The following is a 16,032-nucleotide window of genomic DNA, read 5'->3' on the forward strand; positions in this document are numbered from 1 at the left end:
GATAAACTGCCTTCTCTTCTTTTCTTTCAATTCAGTTACGAAAGTATCGACTCACATGACGAGGTTGTGGTACTCAACGAATTCACACATTCACACTCCTTTTACGAAATCATTTCACTTGGTATGGTTGGTCCGGACAAGGTTTGGAATGAATTGAGCGCCCTCTCTTGTTAACCTGGCTCGAACAACTACTCCGTCACGGTGGATGTAGATGTTCAGGAAGGTGAGGAGAATGTTTAGCCCTGTCGACTAAAACGCACTTCGTTCAGTCACGAATTACACTGGGATTGGAAATCATAGCTCAGTTCCCGTCTGCACATTTGCCGTTTAACCTAACCGATCCTGACCCAATGATAGACATTGCCGGCTGGATGACACCGGACACTTTGATTTTTCTTGAGAAGAGGCATTCCCTGGTCAATCCGTCATAGAAGGCAACCCTCCCTGCCTCCGTGTCGAGCAGCACGCCGATGATGTTGGAGTTGATGGTGCACGATCGCGGACCGTTCCTCGACGCCTTACTCGAACTCTTCCTCGGCGATGTACCCGTAGACGGCAGCGTCAGTTTTCCCAAGCAGTGGGTGACGAAGACGGTCGGGTCTTGCTGCAGGGCGTCGTCGTCCAGTTCGTCGCAGCTGTCGTGGCCGCTGTCGCGATCGGCGATGGCGTCGCTGCCGCCGCTGCGGCTGAACTGCTCGGCCATGCGCTCGCTGGCCACGCCGACGTGGACGGCCAGCGGAGACTGGTCTACGCGAACCTCCCAGTAGTGGCGGCCCGACGAGAGCTTCTTGTCACCCACGAAGTGGACGGGTTCGATGGCGATCGGCGACGTCGGAAATGAGCTCGAGTTGGAGGAGAAGAGTGACGCGGTGGGAGAAACCAACACCTCCTGACCATCCTTGCGGATTTTTGAAGAGGTGTGAGCTAGGTTGGACTGGCAAGACGTCCACTTAAAAGGCAACACTGTAATATTGGACAAGATGAAAAGAAAATAGCATAATCATTATTGTGCAAGAGCATGGGTCAATAATATATCGTAGTTGAAAATTTCAGGTTAACATGACAAAACTTTGGGGCCTTTTCTCATGAAGCCTGATAGGCTTTAATATTGGTCATCTACAATGAATATGCTCATACTATGACTTGAAACTGTTATGATTGTTGTTTTTAATGTGGAAATGAGAAGAATGAAATGAAATGAAAACTAGCTACGGCCAACAAGAATATATTGTTGTCATGTAGATGGCCTGTGACCACAGGGCGGACGACGCTGAAGGAAATAAAACATCATACTTTCGCATTCGTCGTCTCTCATCTAGAACGATAGTTATCGACGTTTAAGTACTGGTTGAGGTGAGGATTCCGGTTTATAACATTCCTAAGTGAGATAATGTGAAACCTCTTATGAAATATGAAAGAGCATGTAATCTTAAGAAGGATTCAATGTTTATTTGATGAAAATTGGTTTTGAAATGGCTGAGATATCCAAAAAAGTGATAATAATAAAAGGCGACAGGCTACAACTTTTATTAGGATCTCTTTTTTCACCTTGTTTTTGGATATCTCAGCCATTTCAAAACCGATTTTCATCAAATAAACTTTTGATTTCCCTTAGAATTGCATACTCTTTGACATCCCATAGAGTGGTTTCTGAATATCTCGCAAAACGTTAAAGGCTAAATCCTCACCTCAACCAGAACTGTACAGTCCCTTTAACACTCTCACAGCTGGCACCCCGATGAACCCTAGTTGCTTCTCAGCTTTGTGTGTCTGTATCTGAGATGAGCGATGCAACCATTACACACACAACGCCAACAGAAATACCCGAAACGAATCGCTACCAAACAACCTTAACATCAATATATTTTACCTTGTGCTGGTGGGGTCCTCAGCACCACACAGTCACTCGCTGTCGCCGCGGCGGGATTGCACGCTTTGACCCGGAATTTGTATGCCGAGTTCACATCCAGGTCATCCAGTTCGAACTTGCATTCAGTCAAATCCGGGACGGACGTCCAGCCCTCTTCGGTGGGGTCCTCCTCCTCCGCAGCCGGAGCACTCCCGTTCGTGTCGAGGTGAAGGCTGGATGGTCGCTCGACGGGCCGGTCGCCCGTCTGCTGCTGCCCGTTGAGCACTTTGTATTCCACTGTGTAGGAGTCAACGGCGCCACCAGCGATGGGTGGTTCCCATTCGAGGCACACCGCTTTGTTTGGTGCTTGAGGACGCAGTAACGGTTGACCGGGTGCTGTGTAGGGCAGATACGAGGAGAGTTAAAACATTAGAAGATGTTTGTATTGAAAATGCAGTCAAAACTCCTTTAAAAAACACCGTAACAAAAATAAGCTTTTTCTGGAAAAGACGAAAAAGCACTTGGAAATTGTAAAAGTCTGCTAAGGAATTAGTCGCCAATGTCTTAGAGCTGAGAATGTATCTTTTGACAGGATTATCAGTTATTATGATCGGGATTAGCACCGAAAAAATCACGTATTTCCCTTACAACAACGAACCTATCCTGAAAATATCATAAAGATCAGTTGGTAGCTTTGAGTAATATTGCTTACAGGTAAAAAAACAAGGTCCTTAGCGGCAGACATGATTTTTACAAAGAACGTTTGTTATAATGCTTGTATGTCCTATCTGTCACTCACACAACATTGGTATTATGACTCATATAACATCGTCTTCACCTCAGAGTTCCAGGCAAACTTGAAGAAATTATTATTTTCTTTGTACACCGAGAAATGTGATGGTCAAAGCTTGAAATCAGTAATCACTTAGCAACTGTCATCTCAAGACGATATCTGGTAGAAAAAAAAATACAGAAGCGCATGCTACCGTACGTTTTTACTACGTCTGGACTGGACTGAGTATTCAAACGCTCCAACTGCCAGCTGCGACAGGGTTCCAAAATTGATTGAAAAGCATTATGTCGGTGGGGGATGCTCTCTGTTTTATCTATGATCTAGACATCTGCAATATCTAAATACTATCTTACCTTGGTAGAAGTCCAAATTCTGGAGGTTCTTCAGGGCGTCAGCTGAGTCGAGAGTGAAGCTTCCGAACGTCTCGTAATTCTCACACATATCCTGAGACTGCTTGAGAGACTTCGCTGTGTCCATCAGCCTGGGAACACGTGGGAAGATGATAGGCCCAATGAATAGAAAATTTAATGTAGGGACAACTTAATAATATACAACAATCAAAGTTTCCTATTCGTATTGTATCAAAATGCCTTGCTTAAAGGTAATGATCAGTAGTGGCAGTAGAATGAAAATTGGAGTGAAATTCATTTTAAAAAATAGTCGCATATGGTCCAGATTGCATGAAAAGATACACGAGTGAGATAATCTGGTATTCTATTCATGATTTCAGGTGATTTTCAGTAAAATTGGTGATTATTTCTAATAACCACACTATTATCATCAACCCCTGCCTTCTACCTACACGAACCACCTACCCCGACGCTTTCGCCTCAAGCTACGTTCGAAATCAATCATTCTACATCAGCACTTGCCATGTATGCTTGCAGTTAGTTTCATTCCTTTTGAAAAAGTAGTCGAATATCCAAAGCGCCATCTCTTCCTCTATTGGTCTCCACTTTCAACTCAATAGAACCTCAAGGTGTCCTTTTGAATATAAAACAGTCTGCTGACCAGTGTTGAACATTATTGAAAACAAGATGGCGAAGGATGTTTCCAATTATTGACCTTTTATATTGCTAAAATTGAGCCATCACATTACTCTCGATTTCACTTTCGCCTGTTCACACTGGCAAAAGATCGAGAAGTTTGACGGGGGTGAGGGGAAATATCCGTAATTGGAGTGGGAACATTACAAGAGCAGACAAAACTTCTGTTCAACATTTCGCCATAAACCCTATTAAGATGAGGCGAGATGCTACGTCAAATTGAGCCCTTTCAAAAGGGATGGAAAAACTGCCATGGCAACCGAACATTGTTTTTGAATGCAAATTAAGTGAACCCAGGTGACCAATCACAACCTACCTGCCGGTGAATTCTCAAACAACCCTACATTCAATGACAAGCAAATAAGTGCAGAATATAGATGAAGTTGTCCAATTACAGCTTGCCTTCGTAACTTCCGATGAACCCTGTGAGAGAAATAACCCACCATGCCTGGGCTCACTCTAACTCTGTAAAATATTACACGATAAGGAGAAGAATTGTAAACAAATAGGTAGAATAAAGATGAAGTTGACCAATCACGGGCTTCGTACCTTCCGACGAGAGGCTTGGCCGCCTGTACGAACATGGCCTTGTCCGTCTCCTTGAGGAGCTCCGAGGCGAGGTCAGCCACGCTGCATCCTTGCAGCACCGCCTTGTAGGTGTCCAGGATCTCCTTGATGTTCTTCGTTCTCTTCTCGCCCTCCTGAGCCGCCTGCTCGGTGAGGGCGATATGTCTCTCGGCGAGGGTGGCGCGTAGCAGTTCGAGCGCCTCGGCCAACGCCTTCTGCATGGCTTCCGAGTTGCCCTGGAACGAAACAGCAGTGCAAGGAATAAATCTTGATGTGAGCACTTTAAGTGACGTATTTGAAACATACACACTATTTTAAAGTAAGTTATATTTCTGATTCTACAAAATACAAATTACATTTTCACAATAGGAGTGAATATGCCCTTGTAAAGAATTGTCATAAATGAATGCAACACTGCATCCCCATGAAGTAAAGTTGCCTCATAGGCCCTACTAGTGTTAATAAAGTACTTGCATTGACATGATTTGAGTGTTTTACTACAGTGTGAACACTGCAGATGACTGTAAAAGAATACCATCATGAAAACTACGGTACATCCCCTAACTACTGAGAGATACCCCAGGTAAAAAAATAAAACAACGATGAACAACATCAACATGGTATAGAGCGCCCTCTGTCGGACTGAATACCTCGATGGAGGCGAATATCTTTTCCAGCTTCTCCACTTGTCCGCTGATCTTGTGTCGTCTGCTTTGGATTGCTCCAATCGCCTGCTCCATCTTTTCCTGTAAAATCAAATGTTTTACGACATTAGAAGAAGAGTTTTGATCACTGATGATATACGGGTCTCCTGTGAGATGTGTCATTACCACTATTTGATTGTTGTCATTTTCAATCTTTGTTAACAAGCACACTTGACTACCTGGAAAATAATGTGGTGTACGTATCAAACTAACGGAACTTATGCAGAATGTGCAAAATCGCAAATTCCAGATTTCAAAGTCCCCTCTCCCCCTTCCATCCATATTTCCATTGAGTAAAATGTGAAGAATACAGTACAGACGAAGTGCTTCCAGTCATGAATTTATTTTCAACTTTCACTTTTTCAGTTTCATAACAAATTCATAAACGACATTGTGAACGGGGAGAGTGTGAGGAATACAAAGGGAAAACTCTGGATGACCGAAAATACAGGATGTTTTAGACAATTACTTTTTATATTATCGCCATTTTGCCTTTCACCGGAATTACAGGCAACAAACATCATTCCTTTCTCCGATACTGGCATACATCAATGGTAAAGGACTCCGGTTGAAAACTTTCACCTTCGGCAATATGAGGAGTATTTAGAGGTCATCTGTATACTGGTTGTGGATAGTGGCAGGTACATCAATATAGAGTACCGAAGTGTGATTTCATAGCAATTCATCACCCATGGAAACTGGTTTTTATAAGTATACCTCACCAGCCCGAATATCTGTGAACCTGGGGGCATTTCATGAAGCATTTTGTCAGACAAAGTTGTCGGACAAATCTGCTATCAACCAATCAGATGCAAGGATTTCAATAGCTTGTAACAGTTTGTCAGAAAAATATCCGACCAAAACGCTTCATGAAATGCCCCTCAGAACACTATCATCGCTAACCATGCTCGCATCTGGTTCCAACCCAAGTTATAACATAAGACTGTGACATCATCATTTCGGTAAGCAACACACATTACCAGTCATTGAGCTCACCTTGAGCGCCGTATATTTCTTCTCGATGATGGAGACCTTGTGTTCGGCGTGCGCCCCGTTGTATTTACACCTGTGGCAGATGGGTTTGTGACACCCCTCGCAGTACATGGTGATCTTCTCGCCATGATGCTCATTGCACATCAGAGTCTGTATGCGGACACGAACAGAAGATAATGATTACTTTCTTCACACACGGGCTAGTCAATACGGGAACGCAGAATGCACATAGGAGTGCCCTATTTTGCCCCCCCCCCCCTCCAAAAACAAGAAAAGAAAAGAGGAACCAACTGAAACATCCAGGAAACCTGAGTTATTCATGATTTTAGATCGGACTTCACAAAGTCCGATCTAAAATAATTTCAAGAAGAAACTCGAAACCCATTCATTTCAAGAACAGAACTGATGATTACGTAATGTGGATTATTTGTATTCGTAGTTGATTTATATGTGTGTTTTCTTTTGATAATTTTAAAGCGCTTCGAAACATGTTTGCTTTAAGCGCAATATAAATTTTCCATACTATTATTACAGTCCACGTCGGCGACTTAATTTTTAGCTTTAGAGATATCCGATGCGAGACGACATGATCATAGCCCCGATACCCACGCACAAAAATTACAACTATATTTTGCTCATCTGTGAGAAAGAGCACGCACTTTTGTTACTTCCTTTTGTGGCTAAAGTAAGGGTATGGTTGTTGCAAGAACAGACTTCTCATCATCTTCCCCTGCCAGACCTCAGTACCTCCAAGATCTATTATTACGATAACATTTTAATCATCGAATATGACGCCTTTGAACTGAGACGTTATGATGTCCTATAGCGATACCTTGAATGCTTTATGAACATCGATAATACATGCGAGAATTAGGATCCAACGAAACTCATGTAATGCGCACATGACCTATAACACTGAGATGTCCAGCACGCAGCGCCACTCGAATCTTTCTTTCCTATAAAAGTTTGGCACGAATAGCAACACCTGTGTGTCAAATTGCGAAATGATTTAAAAGATACGAAAAAAGAGTAGATATTAATGTAAGGCTTCAACAACCCCCCGATAGAAGAAATCGATTAATGTACACATAAATTTAGCTATGGTTAGTCATTTCATAAAGGAATATAAAAATCGTTCTTTCTATACCGATGAATTCCCGTCATTTGCATGTCTCGTTTTGTAACGTCACTCTTATCAGACTTGACCTTCCAGTTTGAACTTGTACAAAGAACATGTTTGTTTGTTTTATTGTTCATTTTATTATATTTCTTGGTTAACGAGGGTGCCAAGAGGAGAAGTCTTTTGATGACGATACGTCTCGGGCAGTTCGTCGCTCGTGACGAATATAAATGGATTGTATTATGATAAATCCCAAGAGTGGATGAGTCACTGATCGGAACTCCCCTGCCTTTAGGCAAGTCTTTTTTGTACACGGGCTCAATTATTTTGTTTGAAACCTAAAAAGAAGCCCTCAGGATCATTCGTTTGTGGAGAGTCGAGGTATGTATTATTATGAACGCGGATACGGGTTCAAAGTCTCATTTTCTTTGCCGGGGGCAGAGTACACTCCCCCAATGAGCAATCCATTCACCCCATTCATCAAACCGACAGGGGGATATCGTTAATTCGTTTACACTGCGATGAACTCACAGACTACCACACCAATTGCCTACTGATCGCAGTGATATTGATTGATACAAGCGATTACAACAAGTTAAACAAAAAGTAATTGGATCCGCAATACATGGGCGGCACTGAAGGCCATTTTACGCACAGAAAACGAAGAACATTCAATCAAGGAATCGTATGCCATGAATTCTGTAAGATCGCTACGCTGTATTTTAGCTTACAAACACTCTTGAAGTATTTACATACAAGTCACCTAACGAAATTTCCAATTAATATTTTGCTGCACGATTTTGAGAAGGAAATGATCTGTAATCTACTACGACAAGAGTAATAGTGCACTTCACCGCGGGTGATAACATGATACATGCATTATGGAAAACCAAGGAAGTGAGACGCAAACTTTGATTTCAAATCGAATACGGAGTATCAAACACGCTGATCAGTCTGAATAAATCAACTTGTTATCTTCCTTTTCTTTTTGTTATTAACATGGCATATTTCATTACGTCTGATAGGGAACACAAATTGTCGCCCTTTTGTCTTTTTAAGGCTAAGTACTCGGCAAACACTGTTCACAACTGCAAACTTTAGAATTGCACTCGATATGCATGGTGTACATTGATCACAAAAGTCGGGGGTAAATATTTACAGTGTGACGACACGACGGAACATAAAAGAATGCTGCACGATGTCTTATCATGTTCGTGGGAAATAAAGACAAATATCGCTGAGTAAGTGTAATGCTTCGTTGAGTTGCGTGGCACATGCGTCATTTCGACTAAGATGCCACGAGAAAACGATTCGAAATGTTCCATTACAGTAAGATTGTGGAGTTCCCGGAAATGAAAACGGAAATAACAAACAAAGAGACAATGTTCTTGCAGTGTTGACAGACACACAGGACATCAATACCATGATACATTTACATTTTAAAGCCTCACTGTTAAAAGAATAATGAAAGAAAGGTTCTCATTCGCACCCTTTTGAGGGCATAATGTATTTTCTAACCCTAATCCAATGTCTTTTCAGAGAGATTGTACAAAACGTTGCTATGGAAACAAGAAGTAACTGAATGGGTCATTTCAAGTTCAGGCCTTGGCTCTGAAAGTGTCCTGCTGAAATGCAAACTCCTCGATATTGTGCACATCTTGATAATGTAATGATCTTAATTCATCATGACAACAGTTATTAGTAAAAATGATTGGACGGATACCTTTGGTCTGTAGTTGTAGGTGGGTCCGATACACACGTGTTGAGCACGGGGAGTACCCCACGGGTGGTGGATGGCGAAACATTCGGTGCAGTATGGCGCCTTGCAGTCCAGACAACTCTTGGTGGCGTCCTCCGCCGGCTTTTTCTTGCAGGAGCCGCACGGAATGCTTGCAGCCTTCTTCGCAGCTAGTTTATACCTGCGGCAGGGAAATCAATAGGTATCAATATGGAGAATCTCGCTGTAACAGTACGCGTTACAGTTTGCAAATCAGATTTCCGGTTCATAGCTAGTGTCAGCTATTTTGTAAGTCAATATTATCAAATTAATAGAGAAAGAAACGCACCTCTATGGTGTCACATTCACATTATGAAGATTTAGGGGTAATCAAATATCCACGAGATACAGAAAAATTACATTATTGATCAAGAGCATCTTAAACATATAGAAATAGGATATTACTTAATGAGGTGATGCGCAGTACGTTCCAACTGAACAACTGTCCTTGTAATCTATGGTGAAGTCTACCTCAATCCCTCTCTGAATGACCTCTTAATAACAGTTTTTATCATTTTTGTATGACATAAGGCAACATGTTACACTTGAAGACTACCATGATCTGCTCCTGCGACAATTGCTCCGGTCTTGTTTTCTCCAAGGACTTAGCTGTTAGGGTTAAGGTTGTGATAAGGTTTTAGATGTGAGGATTAGGGATAGGGTTATGTTTGTGGATAGAATTTATGCTTGGTTTGGGGTACAGATATTTCATGGGAGCAATTGTCGCAGGAGCAAATGTCAAAGAACCGTCACATTTATCCGCATGTTTGCTTTGTTGTAAACTCTTATCACCACCGGGGTTGAGTCGCGTCATACACCTATAAACATTTAATAGGGATAGAAAACCTTTTGATGAAGGCAAAGCACGTCCAGCTTCATTCATTTCTTTTTCTGTCTGATCTTTTCTATTGTTTACGGGACTCGCATGGCCGATCCACCATTTGATGCTTTACAAAGACCCAGATAAATGCGTGGGATAGTGCATCGTCCGTTCATCCGAGACGCTAAAGTCATTCACTGCGATTAATCAAATAAATTGCCTTGTTTACTCGGGCCGAAATCACGGGATCCCCTAATGCACGAAATAAGCGAAACAGCACGATAATGAATATATCTAAATGATTCCCCATTATCATCAATGACCAATGACTGCGTTGCCCCATCAGAGTGCTTTGCAGTAAACTTTCTCGCGTTTTCTACGATCTCCCGAGTTGCTTCGTCTTTAACCCGTTCCGTACGGGAACCTGGTGGCATGCGTATTAAGTCTATGGGCATTTCAGAATTCAGTATGGAACGGGTTAATTTGGTGCCGTTCCATTGGCTAAACGTCCTAATATAAAAGTATGCGATCAATATAAAAAGGCATGTTATATAGAAATTCTACATTACAGAATGTAATAATAAAACAAACGTTGTTCCCACTATACAAACCAAAATCAGAATCTATTTCTGAATATCATAAACCTGAAAATCTATTTCCTCCTGAAACTGCCTTTCACAGCTCATTTTGCAGCAACAATTCTTCGTAATCACGTCTTTCTATAATGGTTGTGATCATACGCATTCATATTCAAATATCAAGATTAAATGAGGTTGGGACGTGATTGTGTGCCTTGTGTAATCAGGACCAAGTGCGCTCGTCACAAAACAAATAATAATACGAGTACATATTTCCGCATTCCGCTGCGTGGGTCGAACGATATTGATATTGTGCCATAAAATAAATTTGTTTCTGTCCTGTGCTTGTATGATCTTGGTTTCAAATATCATTGATATCAAATTCATTTTTTTTTTAAATCTTAGATTCTGTACGCAATTTCCCATCGCACCAAATGTGCTACAGAGAACTCACGGCGTTAAAGAAATATGCATTATAGTTCATGACATTAACATCATCAAGGAAACCATAAATCTGGACACAGATTAAGTCCCAATTTTTCAATCTGTTAAGCAACATAATAATTTTTCATCATCATTATAGTGCAACTCAAGACCATGCACATTCAACCATTCAACAACGTTCAAACTTGTTTTAGCAAATATAAAGAGTATAATCTTTGTATTGGCTAAAGCACTGTAAAGTATGCTCTTTTTAATTTGTTATATTGGGCGGTGAGTTGTCTCAGTCAGTAGCGCGCCTGCCTATATAATATAACAGACTTATACCCCGGTTCAAGTCCCGAGTTCCACTAAGCAATGTTGTGTAGTCATACCGTCCCCTCTAGTAAGAGGCAAAAACGCTCTGTCCTTCGGATAGAGGACATAGAATTGAGGTCCCATGTGTGACAGAGTCACAACTCACGCACGCAAAAGATCCCGCTTCATTTATTTATCGCAAAGAGCAGGGTGTTTAACCCGGTTAAGTGGTCCCGCCTTACATCCAATTGGATCCCATGGAAGACCAGCTATTGCAGCTGAATATGGGCTATCTAGCCATCTTCTCTGATGGAAATTAAACAAACAAACAAACAAACAAACAAACAAACAAACTCAAACGAGAAAGAACAATAGAGGATTCACCCAAACTGGAACTATGATACCCCTACCATTCTGTCCATCTCTTTAAACTATTTTGTTACAGCCAACATCGACAAGATGTGGATTTCAATTTTAAAGCGTGACCTCAGAGGATGGCAACAATTCGGTAAGTCCACTGAAACGGAATATGCATTGTGCCACATTAAAGAAAGCCGAAGCTAGAAACACTGAACCTGAAATTGTCTCCCCCTCAATGTCGAAGAAACCTAAATCTGACCTTCACCGGCTTCATCTCCTTAGAGATGACCTTGCCCCCCCCCCCCCCCCCCCAACGCGCACACACATATTCCAATAGCTACAGAATTTGGGTGACATCTATACCTGTCGACAACAACTTCGAGGGCGAAGTTCCGGAAGAGCCCGTTGATCCCCTTGTCGCCGATGAAGACGTCTGTTTTGCAGGACGGACAGTGAATGGTAGTCGACATCGGAGCGTTCAGTTTGCCGGTCGACGACGATCGACCTCTGCAAGGAGACAGGGGCATGAACGAGCAACCGGTCATTTGGTAATCATGCAAGTATTAATAGGCAATGGGAATTAAGGAGACAATTCGTGTTCATGAGGGCGCCGTCAATTTTCGTCGTAATTTTTACCTTGTCTATTATTTACTTGTGTATGAAGGGAATCATGAAGATTAAGGCGGTACAAGACAAGTAGGTGATTACCCGAATTCAGGTATAAAAAAGCATAAAATGTTGCAACGGTATTGGAGGTGGCTAGAACAGACAACAAAAGAAAGCCTTTCAAATTGTTAGCTCCAATACGCATCCAAGAACAGTCTCTATCTCTTGATGTTTTCCCCCTTTCTCATTTGACCCTTATATTTTTCCACGCATATATTTGAAAACTGGTTTCATTGATGAAAGTCACATTGCATCGTAGGGAACACGAGGTTCAGAAAAGACTTGTGACAACATCGTAATTATGTATATGTCCTTCATAGCCAATAGTTAGTATGACTATGTTTTAGGCTCAGCACGAGTACCTTGATCCACTTGAGCTGAACGAGTCTGAACGACTCGTTAAACTCCCGGTTGAACCCTTGCGACCCCTCGGGGTTTCAGGCGGTCCAGGGGTGTCCGACCGGGGAGATTCTGGGCGGGGAGATTCGGAGATCGGAGACTCGGGCCTCGGGGACTCTCTCCCAGCGGGTCTAGGGGAATCCCTCCCAGCCCCGCTCATCTTCCGCTTCGTCCTTGCCGACTCCCTGGGCGTGATCGGGCCCGATCCCGTTACGCTCTCCCTCTTCCGGAACGACCTCCGCATGGAGGATCGCTGCGCCGTGTTGAATCCTCCACCTGGTGCGTCTAGCGGGGAGGTGGGCGTGGACGAAAAAGAGGTTAAGGACGGCTTGCGTGAGCTGGTCCTTCCCGCAGCGCTGTCGGGCCTAGAGGTGGGTGTGGTCACGACGCTGTCGCCGCCGATAGAATGCAGGCTCTCGTTGGAGGCGTGAAAGCCTCGGGGCGTGATGCTGCAGCCTGTCAGTTGAGCCTTGGCGCAGCGATGGCATACGTTGTGATGACAGGGGAGGAGGAGGGGCGTGGTGTAGTAGTCGCTACAGAGCGGGCAGATCAACTCCCTCTCCAAGTGTTCCATATTACAGTTCGCCATTGCAAAGAGCTGTTGCACAATGTCTGTGGGTGAATCAGAAAAACAAACGATAAAACAAGTGATGGCATTTACTGTTAAGACAACTCATTCTTTAATGTCCCTGGTCGGACTGATAACTCTGTCGAGAAGGAATCATAAAGAGTTGAATGAAGTCAACAGGTATGTTTGTTTATACAGACAGCGTAAACAGGGAGGTGGGAATGTTTCTTCCCACCTCCCTGTTTTGACATTGTCTGAAACACTGCCCGTGTGGTAGGGCATCTCATATTTCAGTAAAGCGCGTGATCATGAATAGGAAATGATATACTAGGATTTACTTTGATTCGCAAATCGGCACGTGATGGTCGCGTGGTGACAATCCTGGTGGAGAATAGCTGGTTAAGCACTAAGACGAGTAAGATATCGTGCCACTACGAAAAATAACCTCCGGCGCCATGGGCCCGTCGACGACCACATGGTCATGATCTAGCACAGTCAGGGTCTTGCGCCACGTGTAGCATCGTAACCTACTGCAATGCGTCATCTCACGCCGGTTCGTCAGATCATTCAAAGATAGTATACTGTACACATTGCCATGTATGGTTCAATGCTGGTTCAACAGATCAGTGACAGAACTAAAGTCGCGTCCAGAGAGATGTGCATGGCGTCTCTGGCCCGGTATCGAAAACCGGAATGCTTCGCGCAACAGGTGTTTCGGACGTGGCTAGAGAAGAATTAAGTGAGTCATACCATTGGCTCGAAGCTTTTGAGTCACTACATTGTGCGGTCGCTGATGAGGATACGCTAGTAGACGGTGATCGGGTGAGACAGAAGTCAATAGGTCTTGTCAAGGCGGAACAACCACGGTGTTTCGTATAGGTGGTCAACTCATCAGCGACTGAGTATTTTGTCTAATCAAGGGGGTATGTGTGTGATACCTCCTTGGTCTGATTAGTAGAGTAGACAATGAAATGAATAAGAAAGAGAGCTGGGTGATGTGAGCCAGGTGTTATCATTAACGTCTACATGTTTTATTGGAAATTGCAAAGTTGTCAAGTCAACATGAACTTCCTGCAAAATGTTTTTGCCTCGAAATGTTTAAATGGATATCGGAGGTAAACATCATATTTTGTCTCTAAAAACGCTGGATTTTCCACAATTTCCCACGATTTCACATGCTGTAACATTTTGCTGATATTCTGCACGACGGAAGGGTAGAAATTAGAGCATTCCTTTCCTGCTCTGGGAAAGTCATCTGCAATGATTAAAGCGCCATGTAATGATGGAAATTCATTTTGATGCAAAATGTACCCATGAACACATCACCTAACGCCTGACCACTTACACTTTCTGTTTTAAACTTATAGAATCAAATAGCTGCACTGCTCTGTACATATAAATTAGGCCTATATACTTTCTTTAGCAACGCGTGATTCTCATCCGACCTGGTAACGACACCCGGGGCGTGAAAATTTGATAATATTAAATTTTATGCTTGCTCGTTTCAGCAGTCTAGGTTAAGAATCAAAATAACATGGTAGTATACATGACCGCGCTGCGGGTCTCCTCAGTGTTCACTTATAAATATGAGATATTTATTATGCATCAGGAATACTCGTCTCGTTTGCAACAAATGGGTCTCACATGTCAACTCCCTCCACAAATTGGACAGGTCGCACGAATTCTCTGCCCAACGGACAGGCTCATTTTGGAGTGAGTTACAATAAACGCACATGGCCACGACTTCCATCCATTCTGTTTGCACAAAGCAAATTTCCCAAGGCAGTCGCCATTATGATTACAATGGCGTGTGCATATACGTAGACGCGAGTCCAAAGATCGATATTGCATGAATGTTCTCATGTTTTTACCCCGGCAGTGAACTAGGAGGGGGAGACAGAGTGACGGAGGGAGAGAGAAAAGAGAGACGATCAGAACAAAACAGACTGAAAACATTAGAAGATGAAAAGGGAGGGCAGAGCGAGAGGAGGGAGGAAGGGAGGGGTGGAGGAGAGAGAGAGAGAATGGATGAAGCGGAAACGAGACATATACACAGAATGATGGTATGTAGACTAGATAGGCGGAGAACGGTGCAGACAGATGTACACATATAGAATATATGAATAGATGAAGATAAAGATGATGGTAATAGATTAATGAATATAAAAGAACGTATCATATATTGCAACTGTAGAGATACATTGACGACAATCTATAAATCAAATCCCAATCCCATGAAGGTTCCTCGGAAGGGGTGGGGGCGCTTGATATCAAAGTGTTCAAGATGATCTTTACATGTGCTTGGTATGATTATAGTATCAACATGTCATATAGGCAAGGAGATATCACTGACAACAAAATACGCAATCTGTATGACCATACAGATGACAAGTAGCATATCGATAGGCCTATATTCTGTGTTCATGCAAGTCTTAAACACATTCTTCAGATACGGGCCTGACACTTAATATTTACCCAGCTTCCGTCTACTTGCTGATACTGCCAGTATGATATACCTTGGGGACGTCCTTGTATTACTTCCTTACAAAAGATGTAGTGTGATTAAAAATCTCTGGTTCTTATAGCGATACGGCAGCCATGCAAATTTGCAGACGTTATTGAGTCATGTCTGCCGGAAATGTCAATACACACAGCACGAAAAGTGATCTGTAGTATGCATACAACATATACACATACAGTTGTATTATAATACGGCGGTAATCCTGATCACCAACAAAATTTGCTTAACTATTGCGTGAAGTATTTTTGACCTTTCCTGCAAGTTGCGTCTTTGTGACTAGATTGTATAGATAGACGGACAAACAAACAAGTAAAAACAGCAAGGCCAACACGGGTAATATGATCTCTTTGGAGGACGAAAAATAAGGAGTTCGAGTAATTTTCTATCGTATTCATAGCTTGTTAATCACATTGTCGTATATACTTCATGTCGTGTCTGTTCTTCGAACCCATTACACGTACACATATTATATCACGTGTTGATTTATTCTTGCCAATACCATGCCTGCCATAATTATCAGTACTATAACACTC

The 16,032-nt window shown here is 42.6% G+C and overlaps 1 protein-coding gene across 1 annotated transcript; it reads right to left on the minus strand.

The window, feature by feature from the left end:
* Positions 1-199: 199 nt before the first annotated feature.
* On the minus strand, positions 200-13,017 carry LOC139744506 (E3 ubiquitin-protein ligase Trim36-like). The gene is made up of 9 exons (XM_071654939.1): positions 12,374-13,017; positions 11,709-11,852; positions 8,796-8,991; positions 5,956-6,102; positions 4,906-5,001; positions 4,238-4,491; positions 2,996-3,123; positions 1,871-2,245; positions 200-963 (listed from the first exon to the last, which is right to left on the minus strand). The coding sequence occupies exons 1-9, from the start codon at positions 12,997-12,999 to the stop codon at positions 302-304; spliced, it is 2,628 nt and encodes an 875-aa protein (XP_071511040.1). The 5' UTR covers positions 13,000-13,017; the 3' UTR covers positions 200-301.
* Between the last annotated feature and the right edge of the window lie 3,015 nt (positions 13,018-16,032).

This window comes from Diadema antillarum, unplaced genomic scaffold (assembly GCF_040938485.1).
Source record: "Diadema antillarum isolate AM-2024a unplaced genomic scaffold, OU_Dant_1.0 seq00001184_RagTag, whole genome shotgun sequence".
Lineage (NCBI taxonomy): Eukaryota > Metazoa > Echinodermata > Echinoidea > Diadematoida > Diadematidae > Diadema > Diadema antillarum.